At 32.9% G+C, this 13,979-nt stretch overlaps 1 protein-coding gene across 34 annotated transcripts in view; it reads left to right on the top strand.

The window, feature by feature from the left end:
* The window catches only part of RIMS1 (regulating synaptic membrane exocytosis 1), a 577,010-nt gene that overhangs the window by 319,138 nt on the left and 243,893 nt on the right, over positions 1 to 13,979 (top strand). For 21 of the 34 annotated variants that reach the window (XM_049776801.1, XM_049776793.1, XM_049776792.1 and 18 more), the window contains exon 1: positions 3,731 to 3,830. The exons of 12 other annotated variants lie outside the window; for them this stretch is intronic. In XM_049776801.1, coding sequence (XP_049632758.1) covers positions 3,731 to 3,830 — 100 coding nt within the window. Of the gene's footprint in view, positions 1 to 3,730; positions 3,831 to 7,780; positions 7,940 to 13,979 lie in introns of those variants that run through there. One more of the 34 variants, XM_049776783.1, reaches the window with a different exon arrangement.

The following is a 13,979-nucleotide window of genomic DNA, read 5'->3' as shown; positions in this document are numbered from 1 at the left end:
AAAATAGAACAACCACCTTCACCAGTGCAACCTTCCCACCACCAATGTCTCCATCTCCCTCCTTTCCCACACCCTGCTGGTATTTGAGATAGGCATTCTATATCTTTAACTCACTACCATTGTCATGATAATTGTCAGTGTAGTTATTTCTCTAACTGAACCCTCCACTTTTTATGGTAAGCTTCATAATGTGGGCTGGTCCTTCAAGCCCTCATCTCTCTTGTCTCTGGGTATTATTGCAATAATATCTTATTTTTCTTAAAACCCATATATGAGTGGACTATTCTATGTCTATCTCTATCCCTCTGACTTATTTTACTCAGCATAGTTTCCATGTTTATCAATGTATAGGAAAATTTCATGACTTCATTTTTCCTGATTGCTGCATAGAATTCCATTGTGAATGTACCGCTGTTTCTTTAGCCATTCATCTGTTGTTGAGCATCTGTTTTTTTTTCCAGAGTTGGCTATTGTAAATAACTCTGAAATTAATATAGTTGTGCAGAAGGCATAATTGTATTGTGTTTTTGTGTTCTTAGGGCATATCCCTAGGAGTGGTCTAGCTGGATCATATGGGAGCTCAATTTCCATTTATTGAGGAATCTACATATTGTTTTCCATAAAGGCTGGACTATATGGCATTCCCACTAGCAGTGCCTGAGAACTCTTTTTCCGCACATCCCTGCCACACTGATTGTTCTTCTTTATAATGTATGCCAGTCTCTGTAGCATGTGATCTGTTTTGATTTGCATCTCCCTTATGATTAGTGATATGGAACAGATGTGTCTTTTGGCCATTTGTAGATTTTTTTTGGTTTTGTGGGCCACACTCGGTGACACTCAGGGGTTACTTCTGGCTATGCGCTCAGAAATCACTCCTGGCTTGGGGGACCTTATGGGACGCTGAGGAATTGAACCGTGGTTTGTCATAGGCTAGCGCTGACAAGGTAGATGCCTTCCTGCTCCAAGCCACAGCTTTGGTCCCTCGTAGATCTTTGAGAAATTGTCTTTTTATTTTTTCATTTTTCTGGGATATATAATTTGTAGTTTAAAGTTCATTTTTTATGCTTTATTGTAGAATACTTCAAGACAGTTGTTTCAATGAGTTTATACAGAATTGTAAAAATGGCAGTCTAGGTAACGAATGAGATAGTGGAGCTAGTGCTCTCTGGTATACTGACAGAGAAGCACATGGAGAAGTGTCTCTTTTTACAGAAATTATCCATAAGACCAAGATTATTTTTATTTAATCAACTATGGATTTATGAAATGGAATTTAAATATTTTCTTCTTTTTTGGCAGTAGAGATTCTAAGTAATTTAAAAAAAAACTACTGTCAAAAATAAAGGTAATGAAATTTTATTATACATTGATGGGCATGGAAACTATTATGCTAAGTGAAATAAGTCAGAGGGAAAGAGATAGATACAGGATAGTCTCACTTATTTATGGGATTTAAGACAAATAAAAGACATTATTATAATAATACCCAGAGACAATAGAGATGAGGGCTGGAAGGACTGGCCCACAATATGAAATTACCTCATAGAGTGGTGAATTTAGTTAGAGAAATAACTACACTAATAACTATCATGACGATAGTAGTGAGTAAGAGAAGTAGTATGCCTGTCTGGAATACAGGCAATGGGTTGGGGAGGAGGGAGATGGTGGTCATTCATTGTGGAAAGGTTGCACTGGTGAAGTGGGATGTTCTTTATTATAACTGAAACCCAACTACAAACATGTTAGTAATCATGGTGCTTAAACAAAAATATTATAAAAAATAAAAATAAAAAATAAAAAATTTATACTCAAACTACTAACTTAGAATATTTGCTTAAATATGGACTTTTTCCTACCTTTAATGGTGACATACATTATGATGTTTCTAAATGATCTTCTTTGTGCCCTGAATACATTTGGTGCCCTGTATACATTTTAGAGCATATATATATATACATATATGTATGGATTATAAAGAGAGAATATATATATTATAATTCAGAAATAATTGCTGTATTTTCCTTGGTGAAAGCAAACTTTTTTTCTCTTGTGTAAGATACGATTCTGAGTAGCAGAGTACATTATATAGATGACTTAGGACAGGTAAAGGACAGTATAAATTGTGGTTGTTTTTTTCTTAACTTTTGACAGTACTTGGGGAAAGCTAGAAAACAATGTATACATTTATAGTATTTGAGTTCTGCATTCCTTAATATGCAGGTATTGTATGGAACTTAGAAACTTGATAAAGTCTTTATTGTTATTTCAGAATTCACAAGTAAGTGACTTGTAATTTGAAATTAGATTCTTTTGTAGCATTTACCTATACTTTGAAGAAAAGCAATTATTTCTGGGCAATCATATGTGATTACTATTTAAACATTGGCACTACTGCCATATTTATCCTTTATAATAGTACCAAAATTAATTTGAAAGCAAAATTAGGCAAAGTTCTATCTTTTTTAACCTTTGTTCATTTGCATACTTAGTTTTTAAGGCAAACCAATCTTGATATTGGTCTGTTAAAATAATATTGCTTCTCTTGTGATACTTTTATCCTAGTTATATCTCAGATTTGTTTTGAAAAGTACATAGTTCACTTAGTATGGAATATATATATATATTGTTTATATTCTTTATTACAATCTCTTGTATTTAAATTCCAAAATGTAATTATTAACTACTGAGAAAAATGCTGAAATAGAGATTTCATGTACCTATATCCCAGTAAAAAAGACTATTGTTATGATAGAAGAAAAATATAACATTTTTGATAAGTAGGTATAGAAATCCAGTCTAATAATTTTTTCATAACTCTAGTATGTATAGTTCTTCATAGTCTATAAATGTTATATCATGTCATATAATTAGTAAAAAAAATCTCATTGATACTCATCTGTATATTATTGCATCTATATTTTGCATTTGCTCATAGAGCAATTGAAAAAGAAATAAATATTTAAGAGTTTATGTAAAAAGTAAAGTAAATACACAGAATAATAAATAATATTTCAAGTTCAAGTTTTTCACTTTGTTATTTAAATGTCAAATATTTAAGATACTTCAGGAAATAGTGAAATACAATTTTTTGTAAAGATATAATAAGAAGAGAAACATTTCATTCATTTTAATAGTACTGAACTAAAATGAGAGGTTTTGGTTTTTTTTTTTTTTTTTTAAGAAATCATCCTGTGGGTTAAGGACCATTTTGTTGTCATAAAAATTCTTTATTTAGCTTTCTCCACAAATAATCTCACAGCAGGAAAAGGGACACTAGTTAGAGTAATTTGAAGGAATAAGTCAACAGAAGGAATAGCTTGGAGCATAGTGTCATCTGGCAGTGAACTTATTTCCTGAATCCTGTGGATCTGGTTAAAACCCAACAGAGATGCCAATATGCTTCTTTTCAGCAAATGCTTCCAGTATCTACACCACTAGACTCACTCAGCCTGGTGTGTGATACACTTTCTGAGCAACCATTCACATTGCTGCATAGAGCCTGCCTTAATCCGACTCACTTATGCAGAGATTTTTCTCATACTTCCGACAATATTTTCTTTCATTTACCATTTTCTGTTGCTTCTGACACATGGTTCATTGTTATTGTTGTTCATTAATAAAAGGAAGGATAGAGGAGTCACTACACACTGTTCTTAGATAAGAGCTTGAATTATTTAAAGATAGACCGAAAAGTTCCCAGGCCAAATTTTTTGACAAGGTTGCTGCAATGTGTGCACCTGGGATACCTATCTCTTCAGAAGGGTGGGAAGAAGAGATATCTCTAGATTTTGAAGAGGCAACAACCGAGGCCCCACGAGCAGGTGATGGTAAGAAACAGAAAGTGAATTTGGGGGATGGAAACTGCACTTCATTGTTTGTTTACAATCAGAAACATCTATATTTAGCTATCTCATTGTGTCTATTTTTTTCTCTCATCATACATGTATATATGTCTATATATATTTGTACATTCCCATTTTGTGTGTAACAAGTGTTGGGCTTATTTTGTTCCATCTTTATAATGAAGTTTCCAGCTTATAACTTTATGTTCTTCCTTTTTATATGAAAATATTATTGAGCTTTAGGGCATGAGTGGCACAGTGACAGGGAGCTTGCCATACACGTAGCTAACCTGGATTCAGTCTCTGGATACTCATACTTCCTCTGACCACTAAAGGTAAAATTCCTGAGCACAAAGCCAGGAGTAACTGCTGAGTATTTCTGAGTGTGATCTCAAAACAAAACAAATTTTGATTTATAATGTAGCTCTAAAATTTGAAAGGCATAATCATATATATATATATATATATATGTTCATTTTTATTGTGAAGTAGTTTAAAAAGCTTTAAAGATTTATAAACTCAATATTTTCTGAACATAAAGGGAAAACAATTATGAATTGCTTAACTGCTCACGAGTTTGTTTTCTAGTCAATGCTTTCCATGCTTAGCTTTCTCCTTTGGCAAAGGATGAGAAATAAATGATTATAAAGAGTCATCATTAATTGAAACGTAAGTCCTCTAAATAAGGTATTTATGCAGCTTTTTCCAGATAAATCTTATAAAAATGACAGAACCCTTCCATAAACAAGGCCTTGAACTATGCCACAAAAAAAACCAAACCAGATCAAATAGATTTGATGTATGTATGTGACACAAGCTTACAATTTGCGACAGATATTAGGCTTTAAATATTCTTTTCCAACAGAAATCTGTCTGCTTAAGTAAATATACATATGTACAAAATGGAAAGTGTGATAGAAAAATTTTATTTTAGAAAAATCTGTTAGTATAAGTTTTTGAGTGGTTGCTAGACATTGAAGGTGTTGTTCCTCCCCTCCCCCCATTATATGAAGACAGTGACCTCACTGAATGACGTTTGGTGTTTTAAATGAGATCTTAGAGTGTGTAATACCCAGAAATGACTGAAATAATGTTTGAGTATATGGTCAATATAGCCCCTTTTAATAATGCATCTGTCATTTAAAAAATTAAAGGCATTATGTAGTTTGTACTGTTTCAGAGACATAACTTGTTAATGGTTTTTCTCTTGCAAAGAATACAACTTGTTAACAATTAACAAATTTCTTCCTATTCAGATATATACTAGGGAACTCAAATTAATATAAACTTATTAATTAACATAATAAAGAAAAAGCGTTACAAATATTTTATAATTTGAAAATAGCCCATAGTAGTAATTGAGAAAAATAAATCAGAGTGTATAAATACAAAAAAGAGAAATATTTGAAACCTCAAGCACAACAATATTAATGGTATGTTAACATAATATTCAGTAATTTTAGCCTACATAAAATCCATAAAATTTTAATTTTAAGAGAAATGAGGAAAATAATTGTTTAATTATCGACTCTTTCCATTAGTTATTTCTACTCTTTCTGGACCAGCATATCTTTAAATCATAGCATTTTATGTTTTCTTCATGTCCATGATATTGAATGATAAACAAATTAAGTGAGCATATGATTCTTTTTCTGTAAACTGTTCTAGAAAATTCTCTGTTTTCAAATATGGGAAATAATGATAGATCCATTCAAGTGTTCTTTTAATATTAATACTGCTTCCCACAGCAACTAATATTCATTTTAATTACTATTAGCAAAACTTTGAGATTATCCATCAAAACAGTTCCAGTGGTTCCTACCTGTTGGAGTGTAGGGAAGATCACATGCATGGGCTTTCAAGTCAGACTGCCAGGTTCAAATTCAACTCTGATACTTACAAACCATATGACAATGACAAGTTAATTAGCTTTTCTGAAGTGTAATGAGCATAAATCTAAAGATGTTGCCGCATCCTCTGAATATGAGATGCATTGAATAAAATTAACCTTGAATTTTACAGTCATTCAATGAATGTTTACTTTCCATTATTTTTTCTCCAGCAATTTAAATATTTTTAACCAAGCTGGGTTAATGCATACTTGTAAGTTTGAATGAAAGGAAAATAATGGAGATTTTAAGTAAAAATGAGATCTTTTATGAGATAATTTTTCTTTTTTATTGTGCAATTTTATTGTCTGAAATTTAAACACTTCAGTAAAAGAACAGTTTTCCAAAAAGTAAATATTCAATATGATATCATTTTAAGAGAGCACAGATGATGATAGCATAAAAAATAGTAAAGGGTAGTATGGTAGAATATATTATAATTCAGTATTTTTTATGTTGTGCAAAACAAAAATTAAATTCGTGAAAGGAACACATAATTTTTAAAGGTTTTGCGAAAATACAGTGCTTTCCCCTAATTAGAAAAATATTTTAGTGTGTTTTGTTTTAATTTTTTTAAATTTTGAATAATCATGACATGCCATTGCATAATTGGAGGAGATAATGATTAGAGATCAATTTAAAGTAATCAGTTTGCAGGAAGCAGATATTTACAATTGCTTTGGTGGTGCTGGCTCACTATAAATTTCTTCCTTACTAGATATTATTTTGACAAGCATATAAAAACAATAAATAGCACAATTCACAATTTCAATAAATGCTAAAAGGTTCTTAATTCTCTTTTTATTGTAATTTGATTATTTTATTTTCTTATGTAAATAGAAGCATGCTGCTGCTTTTCATTTGGGGGGGCACAGCAGGTTTACTACTGACTGATCAAAAATTACTCCTGGCAGGCTTGGGAGATCATATGGGAGTATTGAACCCAGTTTAACTGACTGCTTGTAAGGCAAATACCTACCCACTATTACTCCATTCCGGGTGCTATTACTTTTCAGTAATATTCACTAGTGCATTAAAGAATGTATTATTGTTCATTATTTTTTCTGGAAACTAGTTTGCCACCATAAAAATTAATTTGAAAGAGTAACATCAATTTAAGTCAGTGTATAATTATTGTTGCTGTTCTGTAATGTATGTTGTAGAGTAGATAATAAAAGTATAGAGGAACTAATAAGGGCATCATGATTTCTTGCCACAGTGAGATAAATCTGTTAGACTATGAATTGTGACTCTATAATCACCGGAGAGCTGCATCTTAAAAAATACTGGACTGTGAACCTTCCTTTATCCCATGGCTAAACCAATTTGGATTTGTCCTTTTGCCCCCTGGAAATGAGCCACCATTAGCACTATACTGACCATCTTGGAGCATCATGAAGAATCATTTTTGTCCGTGTTCCCAATAGTCTCAGTGTTCTCCTAATTTATGCTTCCTGATGTCAGTTGTCATTGCACTGTATAAGATCTCAGGGAAACTGCAGAGCAGATTCTATGGTACTTGGGACTTAACAGCAGCATTGCTGATGATTGATAATGGAACCAAATAATTTCAGGTGAGTTTTCTGTGATACGCATACCAGTAGGGTTCACCTGAACTTTATCTATCAACTCAGCCCCTAGATATCTCAGTGAAATGGCACTGGAGAGTAAAGGGAGAAAGTCTTCAGGCATCTGCTTAAAGCTTTTCTCCTGATGTAGCTTTAAAGGACCACAGTATTTCCAGACTCTGCCTTCGGGATGGTAGAATCTTTGGTAAATTGTTTCAGAAAATGGTTAATTATGAACCTAGCAGAGCTTTGATGTTCACTATGATGAGAATCACCTCTCTTTAGACTAGCAGAGTGGTATAGATAAATGCTGTGGTCAATGAGAAACTGTACACTGCAGAGAGCTGCTTTGATGACAGCAGCACTTATGGCCTTGCTTAGTGTCACTGTTGTATAATGTTGGACTCCGCAGGAGCATTTTTTCCCCTTTCCATTTTGACTTAAAGACTGCAGGGAATTTTATTAAAATTTTTTTTTGCCTTTTGGCGGATTTTTATTATGCTATGGATTTGCCACCAATGCTAGCTAGATTTGAGTGATTTGATGCCAGCAGCTTTTATATTTAACTACTCCGATGCTACTATTATGTTTGCTGAGTTTCTGCAGTTTCTTCTCTGTACGTTGTACTCAAGAACAGGTAAACCAAGCTTTACTATTGCTGTTAAGGATAAATGTAAAAGATTAATTAAATATGTTGTTCAATTTTTCAAGAGTAAGATATTAATATGCTTTATTTATATTCTTCCTACATGTTTGCATTGAACATAAATTATAAAAAATATTTTAGTGCAGTAGTGTTCAAGTTGCTTTTATGAACCTATATTATATTTTAAATAAATATATGAAATATACATTAAGTAGCCTATAGCATTATTTAACTTTTAATGATGTGATTAATTTCCATTTAATTCATGAACTGTGTATTTTCCTTCTCTGTCAAAAGGCAATTGTTTTTGCTATTTACTGAAATTTGTTAAAATTAGAAGGTTTAAAATCAGTAAGATAGCTGTTTTGATACAGGCTGTTTTGAAGTGTATTGACAGGCTACTGGGACCTGGTCCCCCCCCCCCCCCTGCAGTGTTATGTTTTAGAGTGATTTTTGAGAATGCTTGTTTTTCTGGTGTGAGACATCAAGCTATGAACTAAAGGGAACACTGTTCAGATAAGATAGATAAGAAAGCTTAGACAGAAAGAAATGTAGGCTTTTGGCACTGAGATTTGAGTTTGTGACCTTGGGGGCTGGGAGGGGAGAGTAATGAGAGAAATGGAAATGGTTCCATTTCGTCAGATTTTTTGTTTTTCTTTAAGAAGACTGTACCTCTATTCTCAATCAGATTGACAACGTTTTTCAGTTACTCACGATTATCTGATAGTGCTATATACATGGAAAAATGAAACTTGTAAAGTTTAAGAGGTATACAACTATCTTAATAAAGTAGGGAAGCAAAGTTCTTTTTGAATATTCCTCCCTTTGTAGTGATTTTACCAGTTGACCATGTTGAAAGGGAAATGATGGTCCTTTTAAATTAAAGTGAAAAGTTTCTTGCTTCCTTTTTATTTTACCAAGTAGGCATTGAGCAAATTGAAGGTGTCCTGAGGGTCCCACCTGCTATTAGACTGGAGTCCTAAGCAGGGGCCAATGTATCACATGTAATGCTGCATCCCAAGAAGGTACTTGGATGCATGAAAAGAGCAACTGAGGTTTTTGAAAGCCTGCCAAGGATATGAGCTCTCATTCCTGCACTCTCACTGCATCTCAGGGACAGCACGATCTGTTGAGGGTAGCTGAGGAAAGCTGCCTGTTTTCAGCAAGTGACTTTCAAGAGTCCCGCTCTGCAGAGGACAGCTTGAATTCCAAAAGATCAGAGTCAACTGAATAGAAGTAGCCAGCTACCTCTTACTTGTGAAAAGTATGAATCAGATTGCTGCCTGTCAAAAGCTATTTAACATTCATGAGTTGGGGTTAATTAAATATGTTTCTTCAGAGGAATTTAATAATTTTATTATGATTTGAGCTTGAAGTTGCTGCTTACAAAGTAGCTAGTGCTTTTAAGTCAGTAAAGGTCATGCATCTTGTGTTTTTGGTCATACTTATTGGGTCTTCTTAATAATAAACACCAACAATATACTTAGAAGACAGAGGCTATAGTAGTTCATGTTCCCACACATAAGCATAGCTGTCACTGGTTTCATTACTTGGCTCTAAGGAACTTATCTGTTTGATTTATTGTCTCTAGAGACAAATGTATGTGGGGAGTTGTTTCCATAGTAAAGTAGTTGTCCATTGTAATGAGGATTGTTTGCTAAACTGTTCCAACTATCTGATTTTGTATATATCTGATGTTTGTATGGTCCTAGTAGGTATTAGTATAAGGTTAGAAAGCTATTTATTTATTTATTTTATTTATTTTTGGTTTTTGGGTCACAGGGGTTTACTTCTGGCTTTATGCTCAGAAATCATTCCTGGCAGCTTCAGGGGACCATATGGGATGCTTGGATTTGAACCACCGTTCTTCTGCATGCAAAGCAAATGCCCTACCTCCACACTATCTCTCAGGCCCCTAGAAAGCTATTTTATTCGAGATTGTCTCCTTTTGAACTATTAACTATAAATGTTGTTCAGATGAATCTGCTAGAGAGATAATGGAAGTCATGAATTGATATCAGTGGAGAATAAGCCTGTTATCTTTTCTTCTACAGGATAACATAAACACAACTATTATAGCTTTCAGTTTTCACAAATTTTAAAAGGCTAGATAAAGAAGTAACATATCTTTACCAAAATAGATAAATAATTAGAATAATTTGTAACTTGTTTTATCATAATATCATTATTCAAGAAGTTTTACAATACCTACGATCATGTCTCTATACTATAATCTAGTCTATACTATTATCTACTGTTTAGATTTTTGTGCAGTTCAGAGTCAGTGATAGAATAGTTGATAGCAAGCTAATCCTGCTTCAATCCAGGTCCCCTAAACTCACCAGGAGTGATCCCTGAGTACAGAGCCAGGAGTAAATTTTGAGCACTGCTAGGTGTGGCCCACCAGATTTAAAAAGAATAAATTTTATGCAGTAAAGTTTTAAGGAGGCTACTTTTCTTTCAGAAATAAATTGCCAAAATGCCATAAAAACTTGGTCAATTTTTGGCAGAAATGCACAAGTTAACCAGCTGATTAATTTAGATCATTTATTTCAATGATTTACACAAATGTTTTATCATGATAACACATTATTTTGACAATGTATTAACATTGAACAGATTTCAAAGCTGATTTAAGAAAAGTAGTCTATTGAGTTGTAGGTAATGGTGAGTTCTAGCAAGCATCTTTTCAATAGTGTACTGTATTTCATAATACTAATTCTTTTAAGAGTTTTATGACATGAAAGAATTACACATTTAAGCAATTTTTAATCCTAGGAAATGCATTTATTCTTGAATGTTGACAATTTTTAAGCAAGTTTTATTTGGAATCATTTTCTTACTTTGAAGTTTTGTTTCAAAATTATATTTTTGAATAGATTGCTCTACTTCTATGAACATTGTTATTTAATTATTTTCCTTTTTTGCAATTTCTTTAAAATTTCTTAAGGCACTGTTTAAGGAACAGGCATTAGCATATCTTTATTAAATTTATCATGCCTATTGATATTAAAATTTAAAAATATTATTCATTGTAATCTTGATAACTCACAAAAGTGCCTCAACCATCTAAATTTAATCATAAACTTAATTTTCTCTAGTCTTATTCCTTAGCATAAGGAATAAGAAGGGGTTTTAGTGGCCAGAAAAAATGTCACACATATTCAGTGGTACCTGGCCTGCTTGGTCAAGGATCTGAATTTGATATCTAGTACTGCTTGGGTGACTCTCTGGATTGCCTTCATCACCCCCAGCACTGCAGGACAGAGCTACTGAACTCTCCAGTCCATTTGGTCTAGTTTCAAGTTGTGACCTTAACATCCACTGAACACTGCTTGGGAGCATTACCTAAATAATAGGAACTTTTTGGGGCCGGGTGGTGGCGCTGGAGGTAAGGTGCCTGCCTTGCCTGCGCTAGCCTAGGACGGACCGCGGTTCAATCCCCCGGCATCCCATATGGTCCCCCAAGAAGCCAGGAGCAACTTCTGAGTGCATAGCCAGGAGTAACCCCTGAGCATCACAGGGTGTGGCCCAGAAACCAAAATAATAATAATAATAATAATAATAGGAACTTTTAATGAAGAGTACATGACTGGGGCTGTGAGGAATTACCAGGGCTGAGTGGATAATTGAAGAGGCTGAGTGTAATATAACAAGTTGTAACATAACATAACATAACATACATAGCATAACATAACATAACAAATATAAGCGTACATAACAAGTGTAACATAATATAACAACATCAAAGGTCCAGTCTTAGTCACCCCTTCAATAAGATTCTCAACCATTTGTTCCTAATGGACAGAGAGATCATTGACCCTTTGCAGAGGTCCTCAAACTTTTTAAACAGGGGACCAGTTCACTGTCCCTCAAACCATTGGAGGATCTAACTATAGTAAAAACAAAACTTATGAACGAATTCTTATGCACACTGCATATATCTTATTTTGCAATGGAGAAACAAAACAGATATGTGGCCCATGGGCCATAGTTTGAGGACCACTCCTTTAAAGAAATAAGGGAAGAAACATGCTGTTCACAGAAAACTTCCTATACACAAAGTTTTATAAACAATTTGAAAGAATATATTATTCCTCATGTCTTTATAAATATAGATTGTTTAAAGAAGGACTATATAATTAAAATTATGAATCTTGTTGCCTTAAAGATTAAAATTCAAAGTATTTGGTGATAGAAAAGTCCTGATTACATAAAGGAAACCTGTTTCTATTTTTGGATAGTAAGTAAATAACAAATTTGGCTTCAAAATGCTTTTGTTTTAAAAATAAACCACCGTTTATTAGTTTATTAGTGCATAGCATAGTAAAATTTTTTCACTCCAATATTAACTGTACAAAATATAAATGGGTATTAGGTATGGCTGAACAAAATAAATATCAAATAAAAATTATTTTATATTTTCAGTGAGATAAATAGGGGACTGTACTGTATTTATGTGAACTAGCATTTTTCATTTGCAAGATTTTCTAGGACTTGTTCCTGTTCATAATGCCTTGACAGAAACTGCATTTTGTTTGACAGTAGAATTCTTTGAACACTTGGATAGTGATTCTCTGACCAAGGTTAGTCTTACTCTATACCAGATATTTAATTATATAGAGCATTAGGTAAGATTTGTTTGAATCTATGATACTGATTGTAATAAGAGCTATTCATTTGAGAACATAAAAGTGTGGAAAACTGTCATAGTATTATAAAAGCTCTCTAAATATCTACTTAATCTGGGAGTATTGGTGAGAAACATAGTATGTAATGAGAAGGATCTAGATTTGGAATTTTTGCTTAATATCGTATCTTTTATATTAGCCCTATAAACTGTTTGAATACGCTATCAGTATTCTCCACTTCTGTTCTGTCTGGTTTTATAAACCAATAGAAGTGGGTATAATTTTGATGCATGTGAACTAACTGGGTATTTTTAATTCAAATTATGATTCAATGATAATTTTATTAAACAAAATTGTATGTCCAAAGATCAGGACATGAAGTGATGGATTAAGCATATATGTGTGTTTGTATGCGTGCATGATATTTTTGTGACCAAATCTATTAGTATGTAAGTTTCTAAAACAAATAGACCTGTAGAAATCTTAGTAATAGGTGAAATTATAAATGCCATCAAGAAAATCTCAGTATTTGTATTTATTTTCAACAGTACAAATTGAAAAACTGCTAGGCTAGTGTCAATTCTTTCTCTTGAAAAGTGAATATACTTAATCACCAGATATTATTATAATGACCAGTGATTTTACATTATTGTTTCTAAATTTGACATTGATTTTAAAATATGCTATTGACTAGATTAATTTTAAATTTGATATAAGACTATATTTTAACATGAAGCATATATAATATAAATATATATTTTGGTAAACATAAAATTAAGTATTTTAAGTATTGATAGTATTGACATTATTGCTAATTGTCAGTTCTTGGAAATTGAATTCATTTACTCAGATCATTCTTACTTGTTTATTAATATGTTATTGTATATATTGTTAGAATTATTTAGTGAATCTTAAATGTGCGTATATATGTTGAGGAATATACTTAAAGATATTTTATATTCATGAGCAAATCACTGTTATCTTTTTTATTTATTTTTAATTTTAATCATCACGAGATAGTTAAACAGTTTTTGATAGATGAATTTCAGTCATACAGTGTTCCATTACTTAACCCTTCACTCATTTCCCCAGTATATCTTTCATCACCCTCCCCCATTCTCAGCCTGCTCCTTGGCAGTCACTAGTCTCTCTCTCTATCTCTCTCTCTCTCCTCTCTCCTCTCTCCACCCCATTCTCATTCTTTTGGACACTGTGGTTTGTAATGTATAGTGAAGGAGTATCATGCATATCACTCTACGTCAGGGGTCTCAAATTCGCGACCCGCGGGCCTTTTGCGGTCCTCCGTACAACATTTTGTGGCCCGCGGCCGGCCTTCAAATATCGCAGTATTCGCGATTATTCACTTACCAAATAATCTCAATAAAAATCGCATTAGTAAG

The sequence above is a fragment of the Suncus etruscus genome, chromosome 7 (assembly GCF_024139225.1).
Source record: "Suncus etruscus isolate mSunEtr1 chromosome 7, mSunEtr1.pri.cur, whole genome shotgun sequence".
Taxonomy (NCBI): domain Eukaryota; kingdom Metazoa; phylum Chordata; class Mammalia; order Eulipotyphla; family Soricidae; genus Suncus; species Suncus etruscus.
This window is presented reverse-complemented; position numbering and strand designations above follow the sequence as displayed.